Raw genomic sequence first — 18425 nt, 5'->3', positions numbered from 1 at the left:
TTTATGTTCAGGGACTCGTTTGGTCGTGTATACATAGCATAGCCTAAGCTAAGCTTAAAAAAAAGAAAAAAAAAGGAACTTGTTTTCTCTGTGCTTAGCGACATCTTTTATTTAAGCTTTACACGGCCGGCAACTACGTGCGCACTATCCGTCCCTTCTTCTCGTACTCCGTCTCATGATCCGTCCGGATTCCGGACAGAAGGGTTATTTAGTGCCCCTCTTCGCCAACGAAGTTTGCACGGCCGCAGGAAATTTCGCTTCGAGTTCGTGAAGGCGCAACAAATGTTGGCGGGCCCCATGCCGTCGTTGTCATCATGTTTACTGTCGCCCAGAGATACGCATTGAGCAATCCGTTTTGGCTGGAGTGAACGTCATTCGCCAGCGCTATGCGAGGGACGGCGAGTGCGGTACGCCGTTTCCTGACCTAGTAATTATTAAAACTGGAGCTCGTCTCAAGATGATCATCATTTCACTGCCAAGCTTATGATACCGGCTGAAGAGGGTCGTCAACGAGGCTCATCATGCCGTTCAGAAAGAATCGAAAGCCGGGTAAAGTTGTCCCAGTTCGGGTCTCTACGATGGATGCCGAACTGGAATTTGATCTTGAGGTAAGCGCCTCTCCGCTTTTGCAGTTTTTACTTTTTTTTAAAGCGTGTTCCTCGCTATGTGTTGTCCTTGAAAGGTCAGTTTAGATTTTACGGCGTTTTGACCTACCACGTGCGGGCGACGCCTAGGAATCCGTCAGTATAGATTTGCGTGTTCGAGCAAACTCTCGGCTGCGCAACAAACTCTTTACGGTTATTACGTTTCTTGTTTCTCTCTCTATCCGTGTTGTAGCCAAAGGTCACCGGTCAGGAGCTTTTCGATTTGGTCTGCCGAACGATTGGCTTGAGAGAAAGCTGGTACTTCGGTCTTCAGTACGTCGACACTAAAGGATTCGTCGCATGGTTGAAGCTCGACAAAAAGGTAAGAAATTCGTCTTCGCCTAATTGGCAGTCGAAAAATTCCCCTTTACCCAGTTGCAATTCGAGGCCCACAGACATAAGTCACGATGCAGACCGGGTGGTGCTGTTGTCATTACTGTACGGCCTGTTTGACAAGTTGGAGCTGTCATTCCGCACTGATCTTCCTCGAACGTCTGCGTGGCGTGCCTTGCCGATGTGGTCACTAAACCTTAGTTTTGGATTTAGAGGTAGGACTGTAGTTTAGGATACCGGACCGCCGTGTTTTCGGTGTGCTGAAAGTGACATTTTCAGATGATGTCAGAAGCCGATGTACACATTTCACGATACGTCTCGCAGTCTTTTTTTTTTTTTCATTGTATGTACTCACGTCATCGAAGGGCTGCCAAAAGACGGTTGCACAGCTGCCGTTATCGTTGAGATGCTCAATAAGAGTTCACTAAACATTGCAAATACAGCTCGTGTATACTCAAGAGTGCTGCAAAGGGAGCATCCCCCACCATGAATGTTAGTTGCAATGCACGTTCACTGGATGCGCAACCACATCGTAGCAAAAATCATATCATGAAACTAACATTTGTCATCAAAAATGCATATTATGTGTATTAAAATGATTAAAACAAAGTGAGCCTAACAAATAGGTGCAGTCTTGTAATCAGTGGCAATGGCATGAATTCGTTGAAGACAAAAATATTGACTAGCATCGGCCTGGGTGAACTACGTAAGGCTGGTGTACTATGGATTAGCTGTCTGTGCGTTTCATCGCAGCATTGCAAATTTGCATGTGTGATAGTGCAGACATTGCTAAGTGGTGCCGTTCCTGTCATGTGACTGATAAAACGGCACTGTTTTGTGTATGTGAATACTGTGTGCTAGTATTGCACTTGTTCTTTTCACGGGTGCCAAAACTATGATGCACTTCAGGGCTGCACCAGCTACATTTCACAGCAGCAAAGCGTAGTTCTCGTACCAAAGCATTTACTATTCTGCTCATCTTTCAAATAACATGTTCAGTGTTTCAATAGGAGCAAAGGGCAAAAATCTCCGTAGACTGAGATTTCGTTCGGGTGGTTTTATTTTTATTTTCATATTCTTCTCACTTATCACCTATTTGTTGGAACATAAGGATTGTTTCGGTGTGTATACTTGCTGGTACAGCATGAACACTGCATGTTCTTGTAGTCTTTTTTTCCTGCCATCAACTTCTGGCATGTAGAGAATAGAAATACAAATGCTTTTCACATTTGAAGTGCTCTGCATACTAGCATGTACAGTGCTCACGGAATGAAACGCGTCAATTTAGGGCTAAGTAATGCGCATACTTTCGTTTCAACTGGTTGCAGTTCGTGTCACATCGACGTAATTCTGGCGCGTACACTGACATCAGAGTCCTCGTCACCTTTGGTGACCAAATTCCTAGCGACATGACATGGTGCTCTCGCGTACTTTGCACATAAGTAGGGTTCTACTGAATGCTCCGTGTCCCATTTCATTCCGTGAGCACTGTACCAACAAGCATGCATCAAAAACCTAGAAGAGAGTTAAGTATCATTGCTCTGCACTTCATTCTGTTGCCTAGTGTCAAGCAAAATGGGACTTGCTCATCACTGGGTTGTTCTTCATGGAGGGATGTTGCAGTGTCGGCAAAACTGAACCTGTAGTTATAGCTGTATTGTTGCCTTGTTGAAGAACACAGCATAGTTGAAGAACTTTCATATGCCTTGATGACTGTGTCACATACTGAAAGTGGATGAAAAAAAAAACGAAGAAATTAGTATGATTCCCATTGAGGATCTGCAAACCTGTGTTTTCAGCTCCTTCTTTGGTGTACTGGGAAGAGTGTGAAGTGTTTCACCATTTGGCCTAAATAAATTCATAATTCAGTCGAACACTTTTTGTGCTTTTTTTTGTGTGGTTCTCGTTTACTATGCCATGTGCTTCAAATGGGAAAAGCCAAAAGAATTGAAGGGCAATGGAAGTCAATGCAGCGGAGATAAATACTGTATTCATTTGGCAATGAATTACCTGTAGTGTTGGATGTAAGTTTTGTGTGATAATCTGTCATTAGGCACATAAGTAAAATTTACTACCTAATTATCTTAAGGCACGTGTTACAATTAAGAAATTGAAAAGAGTCAGGGTTCAGTGCACATCCACTAAGTAGGAATGCTGGGACTGTCACCAGTTTCAGAATATCCTTTCGCCAAACTTTCCTTCCCAAGCTTCACTCATGCAATGTAAAACTAGTACTGCAGTTGCATGGTCACTTTCTGTCACAATTGAATCCGTTCTGGATTGACAGTCACGACTTCAATTCACTCCTTTCCGCAGATTTAGCAAAGAAGCCAATTGCAACTGAAAAATTTTATCTGGATCGGGCTCGCTCATGATCAAAAGTGCGCTGTGTGACAACCATATTAGCTAATTGGAACGCCACAAAATTTTATGACAATTTGAAGTTGAACATTGTGAACACTGACTGGCTTCAATTTCATGATTAGAGCAGGTAATCTAGAATGATTAACCAGAAGTTTATTATCAATATCAGCAAATTAATTATCAGTGATTATCACATGTTTGCTAACATCTGCGGCCGCTATTAATGGGTTGCTAAAAAGTAGAACATTACTGACTCCACTGTTCTGTCTTTAAACATGTGTGCTGCACCCAATCTGAAGCGTGTGTAATATTACTGTAATCAAGGCATGTGACCATAGACATGTGAACGGTTAATGTTAGCCTTGGCTTGAATGACCTGGTGTAATGGGGACATGGCGATGGTTGTTTCAGGTCCAAGATCAAGATGTGGCCAAGAAAAGTCCAATGAGCCTGCTCTTTTTGGCAAAGTTTTATCCTGAGGATGTTTCGGAGGAGCTCATACAGGAGATCACACAGCATCTTTTCTTTCTTCAGGTGTGTTCATTACTTCTCCATTAGCACTGACATTGTGCGGGGTGCACCAAGAACAAGCAGGCAAAAATGCATGTAGTACCATGATCAGTTCACCTGGAACATTGCAAAGACTTAAAGATACACGGAAGACAAAAGTAGGTAGAGCTGTATCACTGAATAACGCTTCTACGAAACTAAAAAGGGACACTGTTACTATCAGAGTAGACTTGGTAAGCCAGAAAAGATGCAATAACAAGACAGGTGGTGACGCTCCTTTCAAGCTCTCACACCAGCTCACCATGGTAAACAGATTTTAACGGCATCAGCTCAGATGTCCTATCCACCCATTTTATTTTTGCAAAGATGGATTATATTGCATTCTAAAGGCGCCAAAGGCTGAATTTAACAAGCTTCAAAAATATTTACTCTGCCACAATGGCCAAATACAGAAAGATACTTGGAAATTCCTGACGTCACACTGTCGTACCGGCACTGAGGTTGCGGCATGAATGTCAAGAATTTGAAGTCCAGACTTCATTTTCTGCCCTAATAATCAACCTCGCACCAGATAACTAACACAAGAATTTTCAAAATGTAGGTTATCAACCTGAAATGATTAGGTGCTTCTGTTTAGTGCTCTTTAATTAACAGCCTACTCGCTGAGCTTGTGAGCTACTTGATATTTTATTAATGGTTGTTGTAGCAAAATGGCTGTTATCATCATCAGTACGGAAGTGTCTCGCATTAAAATCTGGTTACCCTTTCCTCTGTTAAATGGGGCCTGTCCTGTGCCTGCAAATTTTCTAATCTCACCACTGTATCTAATCTCGTGCTACTCTTGATGTTTTTCTTCCCTTGTCACCGATTGCGCCCATTGGCGCACTCCTTTTCTCTCCCTTTTACTGTTGTCACATGGGCGACATTTTAGCATGCTTGAGGGAATGCAGATCAAACGGTCAACATGAAGAGCTGCCTCATAGCATTTTCAGGTGTACCCAACTTCTACGTTCCTATATTCACTTGTGCTTCTTTGTTTTGGTTTAGCTTGCGAAGTTTGATGCAGATTGATGTCGATGAGGATCAAAGCTGCTGTTGTGGCAGGGTAATTAATCTGAACTAGAATATAATCCGCATGTGTTTTATCTCAAGTTTAAACTGCTGGCTTTCTGGCTTTCAACATTGCATTCAGCAGAAATTCGTCTTACCACAGTTAGTAGCTGTTGTGAATTTGTTGCCACACATGTGACATGTGGACATCTTTTCTTTCTCCCTCAGGTGAAACAGGCCATCTTGAGCATGCATGTGTACTGTCCACCCGAAGCCTCTGTTCTCCTGGCGTCATATGCTGTTCAGGCTAAGGTGAGCACTATGCGAGATTACAGGGGCGCTGATTCTTTATTGCGAAGATAGCATAACATGTTGAGAAGTGTGTACATAGTGATCTGTATTTATAGCTAAAGCAGTTATGTCTTAATATGTAGGAGGTGCCTGGTCACACGCAAACAATTTTTGGTGCACTGTATTTTTTTTCTTTCTCTCTGTGTTTATATTCTCATTACTTTTTTACCTTGTTTTTATTTTGTTTAGTACTTTATGGCCATGTTATAAGGATCTTTGAGTGAATTATGTGGGTGGGGGTGGTGGATGAGAACAGTTGCTTAGTATTGTAATTTAATGTAAAAGACACGTAGACAAAAATGCCCTCTGATAAATTTAGAACATGTGTGGCTTTGAACAGATGCTGATAAAGTATGAGTTTTTTTAAGGGTTATGTTCCTTTAGTTAAGTCACGATATCATTTGGCAGGGTGTTTTGGTAATACACAGGCAAAAACAGTGGCGAACGACACAGAAGTGCGCAAACATAGGCTGGCTCAACATAGGGTGCCGTGAATGAGCGTGGATTGTGATAAGCCAGTGAAAATAAGATAGCATCTTCATTTATCAAGCGAGGGCACACAGCTACACCTACACAGCTAAAGCAGTACAAGTAGTTCATAATAAACCTGTTGGCTTTGAACTGTAAACTAGGGGGTACAAATTTTGTTCCCCTGTCAGCATGATTCATGCTTCACGTTGTACTGAACTTGTCATCATTTTGCTCAAGCTCAGTGGTTGCCTTGCACTGGTTAATTTTTTTTCAGTACGGAGACTATGATGAGACAACATATAAACCAGGCATGCTGGCTAACGATGACCTGCTGCCCCAACGAGTTATTGACCAGTATCAGATGACGTTGGAGATGTGGGAAGAACGAATCAAGGTCTGGTACGCTGATCACAAGGGCATGACGAGGTGAGAGCATGTCAAGAAATTAAAGTTGAGCCAGTTGGAGCACGTTTCAGTAATGAGACATTGTAACTAGCACTAAAGGGTGCAGAACCAAAGCAAGAGGGATGTAGGGCATCGTGCTACACTTTTAAATTAAAGGTCTTGCATCGTCCGCTGGTCAAGAAACTGGATCGTCCTTACCTCCTTTTCCTGCGTCCTTTAGCACTAGTTATGGTGCCTTAATTTCAGGGGGCATCTTAATGACAGCTGTAGCCTGCATTCTTTCTGCACTGACTCTTTGGGGCTTTTGGCTTTGCCCTTTCTTCTGCTGCTCTTGGATGCCAATGGAGACATAGCGTGCAGTGTGGTTTCGAAACCGTCCCCTGCACTTGCGAGCTTTTCTTCGACTGCGCCAACCACCTAGCAGAACCACATGTCAAGCAGAGCCGCCATCATGCCACCATCATGCTGCAGTGATGTTCTTCAGCAAGTTCATCTGCAAGGGATTTATTCCATTTCATTTAATCTTACTACGCTCGCAGAGAGGACATACGTTCATGTCTTTTATGCAATAGGTTCTCGTCTCCACAGCTGTGTGTTCAAGGCCTTCGAGTCAGTGATAAGACTGCCTGGGCCGTGATAACATAACGCTATTCCAACCTACCTTTATTTCAATTCTGCCAATAGCACTCCGTTATAGATCTGAATGGTTTGGGCCCAGCCAGCAGGGCCGGAGCCATTGAGACTAATCACAGAGGGCTAATGGCAAATTTGAAATAAAAACAAGCTGGAATATTTTTATGCTTTACCAGCCCTGGTTACGGAATCTCAGCTCTGTAATTGTTGAGGAGCGTCGTTGGTATACAATGGCCACTTCGGCTTCGGAGTGACACTGCCATCTGCTTTTTGGAGACAAAAGTGGTGCATCGGGATTAAGGAGTGTTGAAGAATTCAGGACAATGGCATTCTGCCATCAGGCGTGAAGTCATATGTTCGTTTCCCAACTTAGAAATGGCATTCTACGGCTGCATGTAGTGAAAATATGTCTATGTATGAAATTTCAGTACAGTGTGACTCTCTTTCCGGAACTAATTTTGTTTCTTTGAGAAAATTAAATATTGAGAAAAGAAGTTGCAGTTTCGCCTGAAAGACAAACCATTGATTGTTATAGCAAACCAGTGGACAACTAAATGGAGTAAGGATAGTAGTTTTATCTGCCGTATAAGCTTGTAAACATAAGCACGCTAACTAAATTAACAAGCAATGTGTCACGCACGCACAAGCAAACAGGAACACATCTCACTCGATGGCCGTGGAAACTTGCTGTCAAAATGCTGGAGCTAGGAAACACAGCAGCAGCAGCGAGCAAATTTACCTTCGTGCTGCCGCTCGCATCAACGCCAACTAAGCTGCGAAAACACAGCGCAGCACGGGCTCTGTACCGCCGCAGATAGCTTTCAATATAGAGCAGCCTGGCCGCGTGCGTGCGGCCAGCCGTGTCGCCCGGAGTAGAACGCATCCACCCTCCCTACCCTGCCCCAAGAAGCCTTGCACGCAACGGAAGGTGGTGCACTTCCTCCCCGCTCTCCTCCGTTGCATGCGCAAGATTGAGCTGTGATTGGTGGCTCACCCTCGCACACGCTCACTTGCACATACAGCATATGGCTCGGGACAACAATTTTATCGCCCTTGGACTTCATGTGGAATCTCACGCCGACAGCGGAAATGCGCCTGGGGTGTCCATATAATTAAATTTAAAAAAAATAAATCTGAAGTGATCTGTCTTCATTTTTGGTTAAAGTTATTTGTGCAAGTTGAAGTGCTGTACCTGTGAAACCAGCTAATTCTGTTGTCATCCCTAACCAACTGTACCCATGGTATCAAGCTGCATGTCTTTTGTAGTTGGTGTCTGTTATCGCCTCTCACTGTATATCCTTGTCTTGTTTTCTTTTACTTGTTTATTTTTGTTTGTGTGTGCATGCTGCTTTCACTGTTTGCAAGTGCCTTGCTGAGCAGTCGTTATTCAGAGAAACCATTCAAAAGAAGAACTTCCTTTTTTTGTTTTCTTCTAATGGTATAGGGATGAAGCTGAGATGGAATACTTGAAGATTGCCCAGGACCTGGACATGTATGGAGTCAACTACTTCCGCATAAGCGTGTGTATTAACTTCAACTGATGTGTTATTTGTTTGTCTCATTGCACTTTTCTTTAATTTATGCCTGGCCATTCATTATGCATCTCTTCAGCCATTTTCTCTGTGCCTGTGGATCTGTTAAAATTTTTTCTGCAACTTTCAAAGCACTTGAAGTCCTTTTGTTATGACTTTATAAAAGATTAAGGAAAATTTGACAGTGGGCTAGTTGGTTAAACATACTTAAATTTGTGCACAACTTTAATGAAAAAAGCAAACACTCAGGCATGCATACACATCAGACACAAAGGACTTGGTACCTGTGTATGCCTCAGGGTGTGTGTTTGTGTGTTTTCATAATTTTTGCACATATGTTTAAGTGTTATACATTCCTGTATACCTCTGTTCAAGTCTTTTAGTTGAGCAGTGAAAGCATGCCCATTGATGCGCTGAAATTATGAGTTAACAAGTTAACAAAATTTGTAATGTATTCACTTCCTTCAGCAATCCTAAAATAGGTTATGGTTGCACATTGCGCCTGATTACAATCATGAGCAAGGATGATGAGGTGTGACTAGTGAACCTGAATAGAAATAAGCCACTTCTTTCAAATGATGCCTAAACCAGTAAAATGTACATAGTCTCTACTGTAGTGGCTGTGATGATGTGCTGCTAAACATGAGATTGTAGTATTGAGCCTTCATCATGGTGGTTGTGCTTCACTGGATGCAGAACACACAAACACCTGTTCTACTGAGGTTTTAGTCCACATCGAAGATTTATGCCAGAAACCTTGCTACTTGTTCCCCGCGAGAGATGGCACCTCGTATTGTGGTTGTTACTTTTTATAAGCTACGCCAAAATTAACCATAATTGAACTCGTCTCCTTCTTTGTCCCTGCCCCCATCCTGATAGATCCACTTCCTGGGGATCGAAACCTTTTAATTTTATTATTTTCATAAGAATTTCACCAACAACCAAGTCATGAGAATTAGAAGCTAATGCGGCCTCGCTAGGGTATTGCCCACTGTTCAACTGTGGGACATTAAATTTGAGTGATTATTATTAAACCGCATAATGACGCATGCCATGACATATGAGCTGCCTGCTGTGGCACGTACACGCTTGTGGGTTGTAAGAAGAGGAGAAAGTTTCCTTTGCCTGGTTCGGTAAAGGTCCGGACTCCTGGCTATCTGTGTTGTTTCGCCCATGACAACATATTGCTTCTGCTGGCTTATTGGAGGGCAGGAATCAAAATTTGGTGCTGCAACTTGCTTTTCCTTTTTCTCTCTTGGGATATGAAGTGCGAGGTTGCGAAGGTCACACATGATAACATTGCTTTGATGACAGTTGAGGCCAGACTGCTAAACCTTTCTGTTAAAACGAAACCTCTTTAATATCATTCAAGTCTCCTGATAAGCCGAACGTGGTACCTCATGTGGACGTACCTCAGAAGGCCTGCCACAGTAGCCTAGCGGCTATGGCATTACGCTGCTGTGATCGAGATCATGGGTTCAATCCCTGACGAGCAGCCACATTTTGATGGTGGTAAAGTGCAAAAATGCTCATATACTTAAACTTAAGCGCACATTGACCAGGTGACCAGAACGAATGTGGAGTCCACCACTATGGCATACCTCATAAGCAGGTCATGGTTTTGGCGCATAAAACCCCAGAATTTAATTCAGTTTTGTGCATTGGGGCTTATAGTCAACAAGTAATGTTGTACATAAGGTTGATGGTGATGGTGTTTTGACAGATTTAGCATTTTCAGTAAGTTTGATTTGCGGAATTCTATACCAACATAAATTTCATTGGTATTTTGGTGGATGTAATCCTTGTGAGCCTGAGGAACATAAGCTAAGCCTTTTCCACCGTAGAAAAATTGTGTTCGTGCTGTTTTGACCATACTGTGTATTATGTTCCGAGAGCAAAGGTAATAAAAATATTGCGTGTGGCCACCTGCAAGTACAAATATACACCATGTGTTTGTATGCATTAACTGCCCCTGCACATAACCTATGCCTCCTATACCTATACAATGCTTGACAAACTGACGAGGAGCTGGGGAATCTACATGTACCTATAAACTGCACAAGTAACCTCATAAAGCACTTTATCTTTATAGATCTTTATATCTAAAAGCAACCCAGCATCATTTTTGGGGCAGAAAGGAGGACTCCAGAAAAGAAAAATGTTTTGTATGTTCAGTCATCGCTGCCTTCACTGTTGCTTACCAGTTGAAGGGCAGTGAAACTTGGTGGCATTTACGTGTAAATTTTTCCTCTGTGTGGAACTTTATCAATTGCTGTGAAGCCACACCTGCAGGCCAAATTTGCTCGTCGCTTATCTCTAGACTTCGTGCTTAACCTTCCTTTAGATCTGGTATGAGTATACGCAGAAATACAGTGTGTTCAATGTTCATGCATGCCCCGGCTGCTACTAGGCCATGCTTTGATGGAATCTGACTACTTTTCTGGTACTGCCAATATTGCTGGAAGTTGCCTGCACATTAGACATTTCTTTTCTTCTTTTTTGCTACTTCAGAACAAGAAAGAGACAGACCTTTGGCTTGGAGTCACTGCCTTGGGCCTGAACATCTATGAAAAAAATAACAAGCTGTGTCCCAGGATCTCTTTTCCCTGGAGTGAGATTCGCAACATCTCATTTGATGACAAGAAGGTGACTTTCCTGTATACTTCACCCTATTCTCAGTCACTTGCATCTACTTCCGACAGTTGCTTTGTGGCCGTGACATTCTGCTGCTCAGTTTGTAACTTATGCTCTGTTATTTTTACTTATGCTCTGTTATTTTAAAAAATGATGTATAATAAATACATGTATGCCCACCCCTTATGTAATGCCCCTATGGGGCTTTTAAGGTAATAAAATGAAATGAAATGAAATGGGGTCGAATCTTGGCCGCTCTAGCTCTACCCTGATGTGGGTGAAATGCAAAAATGCGTGATAAGACTGATCAATCTGGATCCCTGCATTTCAGTGTTTCTTCATGTTTCACGTTGCAATTTTTGCGTGTAACTGAGCACAAATTTTAAAAATTCCGACGTGACTTAGTCATAAATGCGAGAGAAATGTATTAGCACTATGTCGCACCTCCTTGAGGTCCCAGATTCATGATGAAAACTGCGTTGACATTGCAAATTGTTCAGGAGCTCACTCGCCACACTCTTTGAGGAGCGAAGTGCAACTGACGGTAGTCCACAGCAGACCACCATCTTCCCGCACTTCACACACATACACTTTTTTCCACTTCAACACTGCTAATGTTAATTCATTAGTACTATCTTATTTACTCGCATAGTGAACGCACTTTTTTCGCAATAAATATGTGCAAAGTTGGGGGTCGGTTTATTAGGTGGGGTAAAATTTTTAGCAACTTTTTTTTTCGCGGCCACCTCTAAAAAGTTTCGCCCAAAATGCGAACCATCCATTGTGATAGGAAATGTGTAGGCAGTTACGCGAAGTAAGGATAGTAGTGTTATCAGCCGTAAAAACTTGCAAACTGAGCGGCGAGAACACAGCACCCACAGAGGTATGAGCCGCCAGCGACTCGTTACCCGACACAGATCGCTTTGACGACAGGGCGCACTGCGGCCGCACAATGCACAGTTCCTGCCAGAGTAAAACGCTGCCCCCCCCCCTCCCTCCACTGTCAAGTTCTCCACTGTCAAGCTTGCCGACATCTTTTTCCAAGGCATCCAAGTGCTTCACATAGTGCAGCAGAATGTTCCTCGCAAAAACAAAGCTCCGGAGGGATTGAATCATCTGCCGGGCCTCCTGTGAGGACAACGTTGAGGCAGCCTGCCCTATCGCAGCATTGCTGCTGTCGTCACCGTCGCTACCTGATCCAAGCACGTTCGCGATGATCGTCTCATCGGTTAGAAGCACTTAGTTTTCAAATCTACAGCGGTGCGCTTTCTTTTCACTGGCAACGTCGTGCATTGCTGATGATCAGCGGGCGGATCAGCCATCTTCCGTTTCAGCGGCGAGTCAAGCAAGCCTGAGAAACTACTTCAACACAACCAACAATGACGAACGCGAGCGATTAAGCTGTTTGCAAAACGGCGCTACACTCATTCACTACACTCGCTACACTGCTACACTCATTACTACACTACACTCATTCTTAATAGACTTGATAGATAGTGACCATGCCATTTGACACAATCTCCAGGCAGATTCATGTCTTCCTATGTTTCCTCTTGTTCACTGTATAACCTTGTAACTTGCAGATTGTGCTTCTTTCAAACTTTAGTTCTAGTACCTTATAATTTTAATGATTTTCACTAGCCTTGTGTCTCTTCTTATTGCAGTTCAATATCAAGCCCGTCGACAAGAGTGCACCCTGTTTTCAGTTTTACTCATCTAAGATACGAATGAACAAACTGGTAAGTTATAGCAGTGCATCCACCTCTTGAATGTTCGTCATTGTGAGCTCTTTTTGAAGAACAGAAAATAAAAGTAAGAATGAGAGTTGTTGAAGAGAAAAGAAATTTGGTGCTAAACAGGAGCAGTCGTATGTACAGAATGAGCCTTTTTCATCTGAAGGAGCATCCATCGACAGTTTTGGTGAGAAACATTGAATATGGAAAAACACCCATGTGCCTACATTTATACCCTCGAACCTCCCCCCATTTTCATAATCACAAAGAACGAGACGTGTAGAATTTACCTTCCCAGAAGGGAAATTTTTGAAAATTCACTTTTGTAATGAAATCGGCGGGTCGTCGTCACCATTTGTGCTTCACTGGCCTTGTGTACCATGTACACAGATCGCAGCCAAGTACAAAGTGAACCCACAGCAACCTTCACTAAACATGTTCTGCCACCATATTGTGATGGTGATTACATTGCCCCTAATTGCCCTGGCGATCCACTGTTGCCAATGCCACAAATGCGGTATTAGTTTTGTGTCCTTTTGCTACTTTTCTTGCTTCATTTTTTTCTCGAACAGCAAAAGTCTGGAGTGACCTTCGTCATGATGTCTTGACAATAGCACCTTCATCTGACTTTCTCAATGCAGTTGCTGGCCACATGTTGTCGTGAATGTGTTACGGGGATGTTGGGAGTATAGAAAGAGTGTATTTACAATATATATACAAAATGAGTCGGGAGTAGTTAAGATGGCTGAACACCAACAACACGCAGCAGCCAGCGTCCCGCGATCTTCTTCTTCTTCTCTCTTCTTTTATACTTTCGTAACAATATGTGTAGGACTGTCTTTTTTTTAGCGACCCACCCTTTGTATATCAACCCTAAGTGGGGCCTTTAGGTTATTAAAGTGATGACCTGCTGAAACCAATTGTAGTGCTTAGGCAATTTCCTAACCCATTTTTGCAGAAAAAAAGGTCCTCATTAGATTCAGGTAACTATGCGGCACAGTTCGGCTCCCGCTCTTTTTGCCCTCCCTCCTGGGTTTTCTTTTTCTTTTATTTCATTTTAATCTTGTGCAGCTATTGCCCTGTGAAGTTTGTATCATTTGTTAGGAGTGATTGCTATTTGTGTACTTTTAATTGCATTCGGCTGTAGCTCAGCCACTCCTGCCTGATTTGTGCCCCTAGATTCTGGATCTCTGCATTGGCAACCATGACTTGTTTATGCGTCGCCGGAAGCCAGATTCAATGGAGGTGCAGCAGATGAAAGCACAGGCCAAAGAAGAGAAGCTGCGGCGGCAGGCAAGTTTTGTCTTGATGGTGCACAACATGCGAACACAGCCGCTGACCGCTTTTTCGCACACCGAGGGAAGACAGAAATAACCAATTGAATGCTCATGCGCAAAGCCAGCTGTTTGTAATTCTGTAACCTTTTACGGTAATCAACTGAACATGCATTCTGAAAGTTCTTGCGACTATCTGGCAGGTGCCCGCACCCACGTGCATATCTGCTCATGTGCGCACTGACTGAGAAAGGCAAACAGACCGACACTGGTGTATACATACTAATGCTTTGCTTGCTACAGCATTTAGGAGAAGGTAATTCTGGCTAACTTGTCTGATGCTAGCCAGCTTTAGTGAGGCAGGCACACACACACAAAAAAAAGGGACAGATGTACATCATCCATATCTGTCCTTTCTATGTCTGCGTTGCTTAAGTGCTGTGGTACCAGTATAACAGTTAGGCTTTTTTAGAAGCTGTGTAATTTTCTTATGCATCTGTGTGTACAGACGGAGCGCAACAAGCTGACCCGCGAGAAGCAGCTCCGCGAGGAAGTTGAGAAAGAGAAGGCAGAGTTGGAACAGCGGCTGCTGCACTACCAGGAGGAAGCTAGGGCGGCACATGATGCCCTGGTAAGCTCGTAGCACCAGGGAGCATGCCTTTCGTTTAGCGCAGTTTGTGAAGATGTTAGCGTTTGTTTTTGCGTCTGCCTATCTTTTTGTCTTGAACTGTGCCTCAAGATATCTGTCGGATGACATAAATTTCTTTCATGTTCTGCAACAGTAATAAACAGAGTATTTTTGACACATTCATTTGCTTACCTGTTATAGCAGCAGCAGTGTGGTTCAGTAAACCGTGAAGCCCAATAATTTTCTTGGCTAGGCAGTTTTATTCATGCAAATTTCGCAAGTTAGTTCTTTCTCCACTGTCTGACTGAATGCAAGGAAAACAGGTAGTCATCACAGATTACGTGTATTTCTGGCTTGTACATTAAAAGGGCCCTGATCTGCCTAACTCAACCCTAAGTGGGGCCTTAAGTGGGAACATATGAGCCAAAGATTATCGCACTGCATGCTGCAAGGAATTTACAATCTAGTGTCAAAAGTAGTAAAAGATCACTTGCTCTTGCTTCTATAATGTCGTCATGCAGCATCATTGCAAGCAGCTGGACCCACAACAGCTATTGGCTGATTTCGAGATTGCGAGAACATTCTCACTAATACATTTACTGTGCATTTGAGTTAAATGAATGATAAATATACATGCCTGCGATCTAGAAAAGACAGAAAGACCATTTCGTCTTTGCACGTTGGTCTAAACACGACAGTTGTTCGTAGGTGTGTCTGCCGCACGCGGCCTTCAAAAGAAAAACATAGTGTAGTTACTGGGGCTGCCATGGGGTGCCACCATGAGCTGTCTTGCTTTCAACCTTTGGGTGCAGCCAGCGGGACATTGCTCCCTTGTGACCCCTTGCCGTCTCCCTTGTGTAGCTTCCACCACGCTAGGGGTAACGAAAAGAGAGAAAGCCGCTGATTGGTCCAATAACTACATCTAATGTCACTTGTGCGTGAAGGATGTGACAAATTTTTTTGGCAGAACATTTGTCAGGCAATGTAATTTGACACTGATGTCATACTATGATTAGTTAGAAAAGTGTTTCGGAGACCTTTTAACACCAAATGGCTAGCTTGAGTGACTGTTACAATACTGCTCCATTTCGAATAAGGTCTTGCTTATCAAGGAAGCATCTGACCTTGCAAGGTAGGATATAAAGTCACACTGGACGCTCTCTTATTTCGACATGGGGATCTCTGTCGCCGTGTTCTCTGCCAGCTTCGTTGTTGCTGTTATATTGTGGCGATAATTTAGCCTTTATGAATAGATTTTCATGTTGTCTCTTTAACCTCATTCTTTACCCTGTATCTTGCCGTAGTAAGGTCAAGGGCCACCTTTGAATTTTCTTTGTCTTGGTGGCGGTCTGTTGCTTCTGCCTAATTGGTTGTGCCACTTGTGCCGAGTACAGGTCATCTAACAGCAGCCGTGCATTAGCTGTGCCTTTTTGGCTAACCTTAATTAACTTTTTTTTTTTGGTTTTGCTCAACTTTAATACCTCTCTTGAGTGTCATGTTGCCCGCTTTATTTTGAGCTCACCTTGTTCCTCCTTTCCTGTGACCCGATTCCCACTCTCTTCTTACTTTGTAGCTCCCACCAGTTCTCGTCGGGTTTGATTACGAGAACGTTGACCGCAGCTTGCTTGTAGTTGCAGATGTTTCACCGCTCTGCATATCCTGTTCATATCTTTATTTGCATACCATCCTGTTTTGTATGTTGCAGAGGCGGTCAGAAGAAACTGCCGAACTTCTGGCGGAAAAGTCTCGGGTGGCAGAAGAGGAGGCCATGCTGCTCACGCAGAAGGCAGCAGAGGCAGAAGCTGAGATTCAGCGAATTAAAATCAGTGCCATCAAGGTAGGCTGGCCTTGGCTATATTAATAGGATCTAGCACTTGGCAGATGCAGCACAATTTATTGGTCATGTTTCCAATTCAAGGAAACGCTGTGGCCCCTTCTGTGCAGTTTGTTGTGCCCACGTACCACAGAATGTCTAAGCACCTGACTCTCCGAATCAAAGTGAATTTTTGCCGTTAGTGAAACTGAGAGTGAAGGGGCAACTCATTTCTTATTTTGTGTGCCATTTAGGTCTATACAGCATCTGCAAAATCAATATCTGTGCATTAATTCTTTTATAATTTGAGAAAATCAAACTTGCATCATGAATGGCAGGGAATACGAATTTTTCTATTTTTCAGACATTAGCAGTAGCAAATGCTGTTTCACTAAGAGAGCAGACTGCATAAACAGCACAATGGCTTACCAGCTGTGACTGGGCTCACCTGCCTTCTTGTAGCACTGATTTGACCTTTCGCAAATTTCTCACATAATGAGTGCTAAGTGATAATGAGAGCTAAGTGAAGGAACAAATTTGTTGAACCAAGCTGCACATTGTAGATCAGGTGTAAACATGAATGCAATATGTTCTTGCAAGCATTCCTCAGCAGTTACAGTGCATTCCAAGGAGGCTATACCTGAATGTTCAGGCAAACTTGTTGACCATATTGTGGCCTGTGCAGCTTTAGGGCTGCGTAAAAATTGTCTTTATAAAGTTTGGCTCACAAAGATTCTCCTATCAAGAGGACGTTTAATAAATCTGAAGAAATGAGGAAGGTCTTGAACTTGTCATTGATTATCATGAAATTAGCGTCTTAGGAAAGCAACTTCAATCTTCATGGGTTCATCATAACATATTTGAATTGCGGAATGTGTTTATAATGCAAAATACAGACATTATATGGTAGGGTGGCTAATTAGGGGGCCACGTAGATGGGAGAAGTAGTATGCACAGAAGTAAATCATGTAGGATCGGAAGATTTGTAAAGGGTGCAAACCTTAAAGTTTGTTGTGTTATGAAAACTTAAAACCCATTATTCTTTTTGCTTGCGCCTCTTGTTTTTGATTTTAAACATTGTTAAAGGCTTATGTTTACTACTCTGGTCTGTACTCGTACTTTGGTACAACCATTTACTGTCTGCATTTTTTTTTTCTTTGTTTAGTGTACATGCACATTTACCATATAGCATGTTTGTTTGGAGAAAACTTGTTTTAGATATCCCATTTCACACAGCCAATCACATAGCAATGCTGTGCAGTGAAGGGAGCCTATGCAAATGACCATGACATTCATTATGTATTACTTTACATTAAATGACCGTGCCAAAGATGACACTGGCAACAAAACTTCGCATCAGCTCAAAACAAAGTGTGTGTCTACTCTGACTGACCGGGTTCGTGCAATCACATTGCAGACAGAAGAAGAAAAAATAATGATGGAGCGCAAAGCACGGGAAGCGGAACAGTTGGCAGCACGCATGATCGAGGAGTCTGAAAGGAGGTGAGTCCTTTTTCTGCGAGCCCTGCTTTGGGACGTGACTTTTTGGAGTGAAGTGTGCCTGCTTAATGTGTGTGGCTGTCATAATGTTATGTCATTGCCACAGTGTTGTGGTACTGCTTTGCAGTTGTCCAAGTGCCTGAGAACTTCGTTAAGGAAGCTCTTCTAGACCCGTTTGCCGTTCCGTGCAGTTCAGTCCTTTGTGGGCATTCTTTATGATGTCATGGTTCACACTATGGAATCATTGAATATGAAAGCCACCGTAGACAAGTTTCTTTGAACGATTGAGCGAAGCCAGTCCATTAGTTGACCAATAAAAAAGAAAGTAAGAAGATCATGGTACACTGTTGGCCATAACAGGCCAAGTATTGCAAGTGCTTCATATGTTGCACTGACCTGCATGAATATGTTCGCAATAATTGATTCAAAGGAGACGTATAAGGGAGGGAAAGCAAAGAAATAGCAAGCATGCCAAGAAGTTTTGCCTAATTTTTTTTTAAGAACCTAACGTACATATCGCACTGGTGTAATCCTTTGTTTGATACATGGT

The 18425-nt window shown here is 42.9% G+C and overlaps 1 protein-coding gene across 2 annotated transcripts in view; it reads left to right on the top strand.

Moving 5' to 3' along the window:
- Positions 1–85: 85 nt before the first annotated feature.
- Positions 86–18425, top strand: part of Mer (ezrin/radixin/moesin family protein merlin) — a 43672-nt gene continuing 25332 nt past the window's right edge. Inside the window, exons 1-12 of one of the 2 annotated variants that reach the window (XM_065435598.2) lie at positions 86–608; positions 838–966; positions 3753–3875; positions 5130–5213; positions 5998–6149; positions 8206–8281; positions 10805–10939; positions 12592–12666; positions 13840–13953; positions 14443–14565; positions 16268–16399; positions 17793–17878. In XM_065435598.2, coding sequence (XP_065291670.1) covers positions 522–608; positions 838–966; positions 3753–3875; positions 5130–5213; positions 5998–6149; positions 8206–8281; positions 10805–10939; positions 12592–12666; positions 13840–13953; positions 14443–14565; positions 16268–16399; positions 17793–17878 — 1316 coding nt within the window. In that variant the 5' untranslated portion in view covers positions 86–521. The remainder of the gene's footprint in view (positions 609–837; positions 967–3752; positions 3876–5129; positions 5214–5997; positions 6150–8205; positions 8282–10804; positions 10940–12591; positions 12667–13839; positions 13954–14442; positions 14566–16267; positions 16400–17792; positions 17879–18425) is intronic. The other variant, XM_065435597.2, reaches the window with a different exon arrangement.

Source organism: Dermacentor albipictus, chromosome 2 (genome assembly GCF_038994185.2).
Source record: "Dermacentor albipictus isolate Rhodes 1998 colony chromosome 2, USDA_Dalb.pri_finalv2, whole genome shotgun sequence".
Classification (NCBI taxonomy): domain Eukaryota; kingdom Metazoa; phylum Arthropoda; class Arachnida; order Ixodida; family Ixodidae; genus Dermacentor; species Dermacentor albipictus.
The sequence above is the reverse complement of the archived record's forward strand: the minus strand, read 5'-3'. Positions and strand labels throughout refer to the sequence as shown.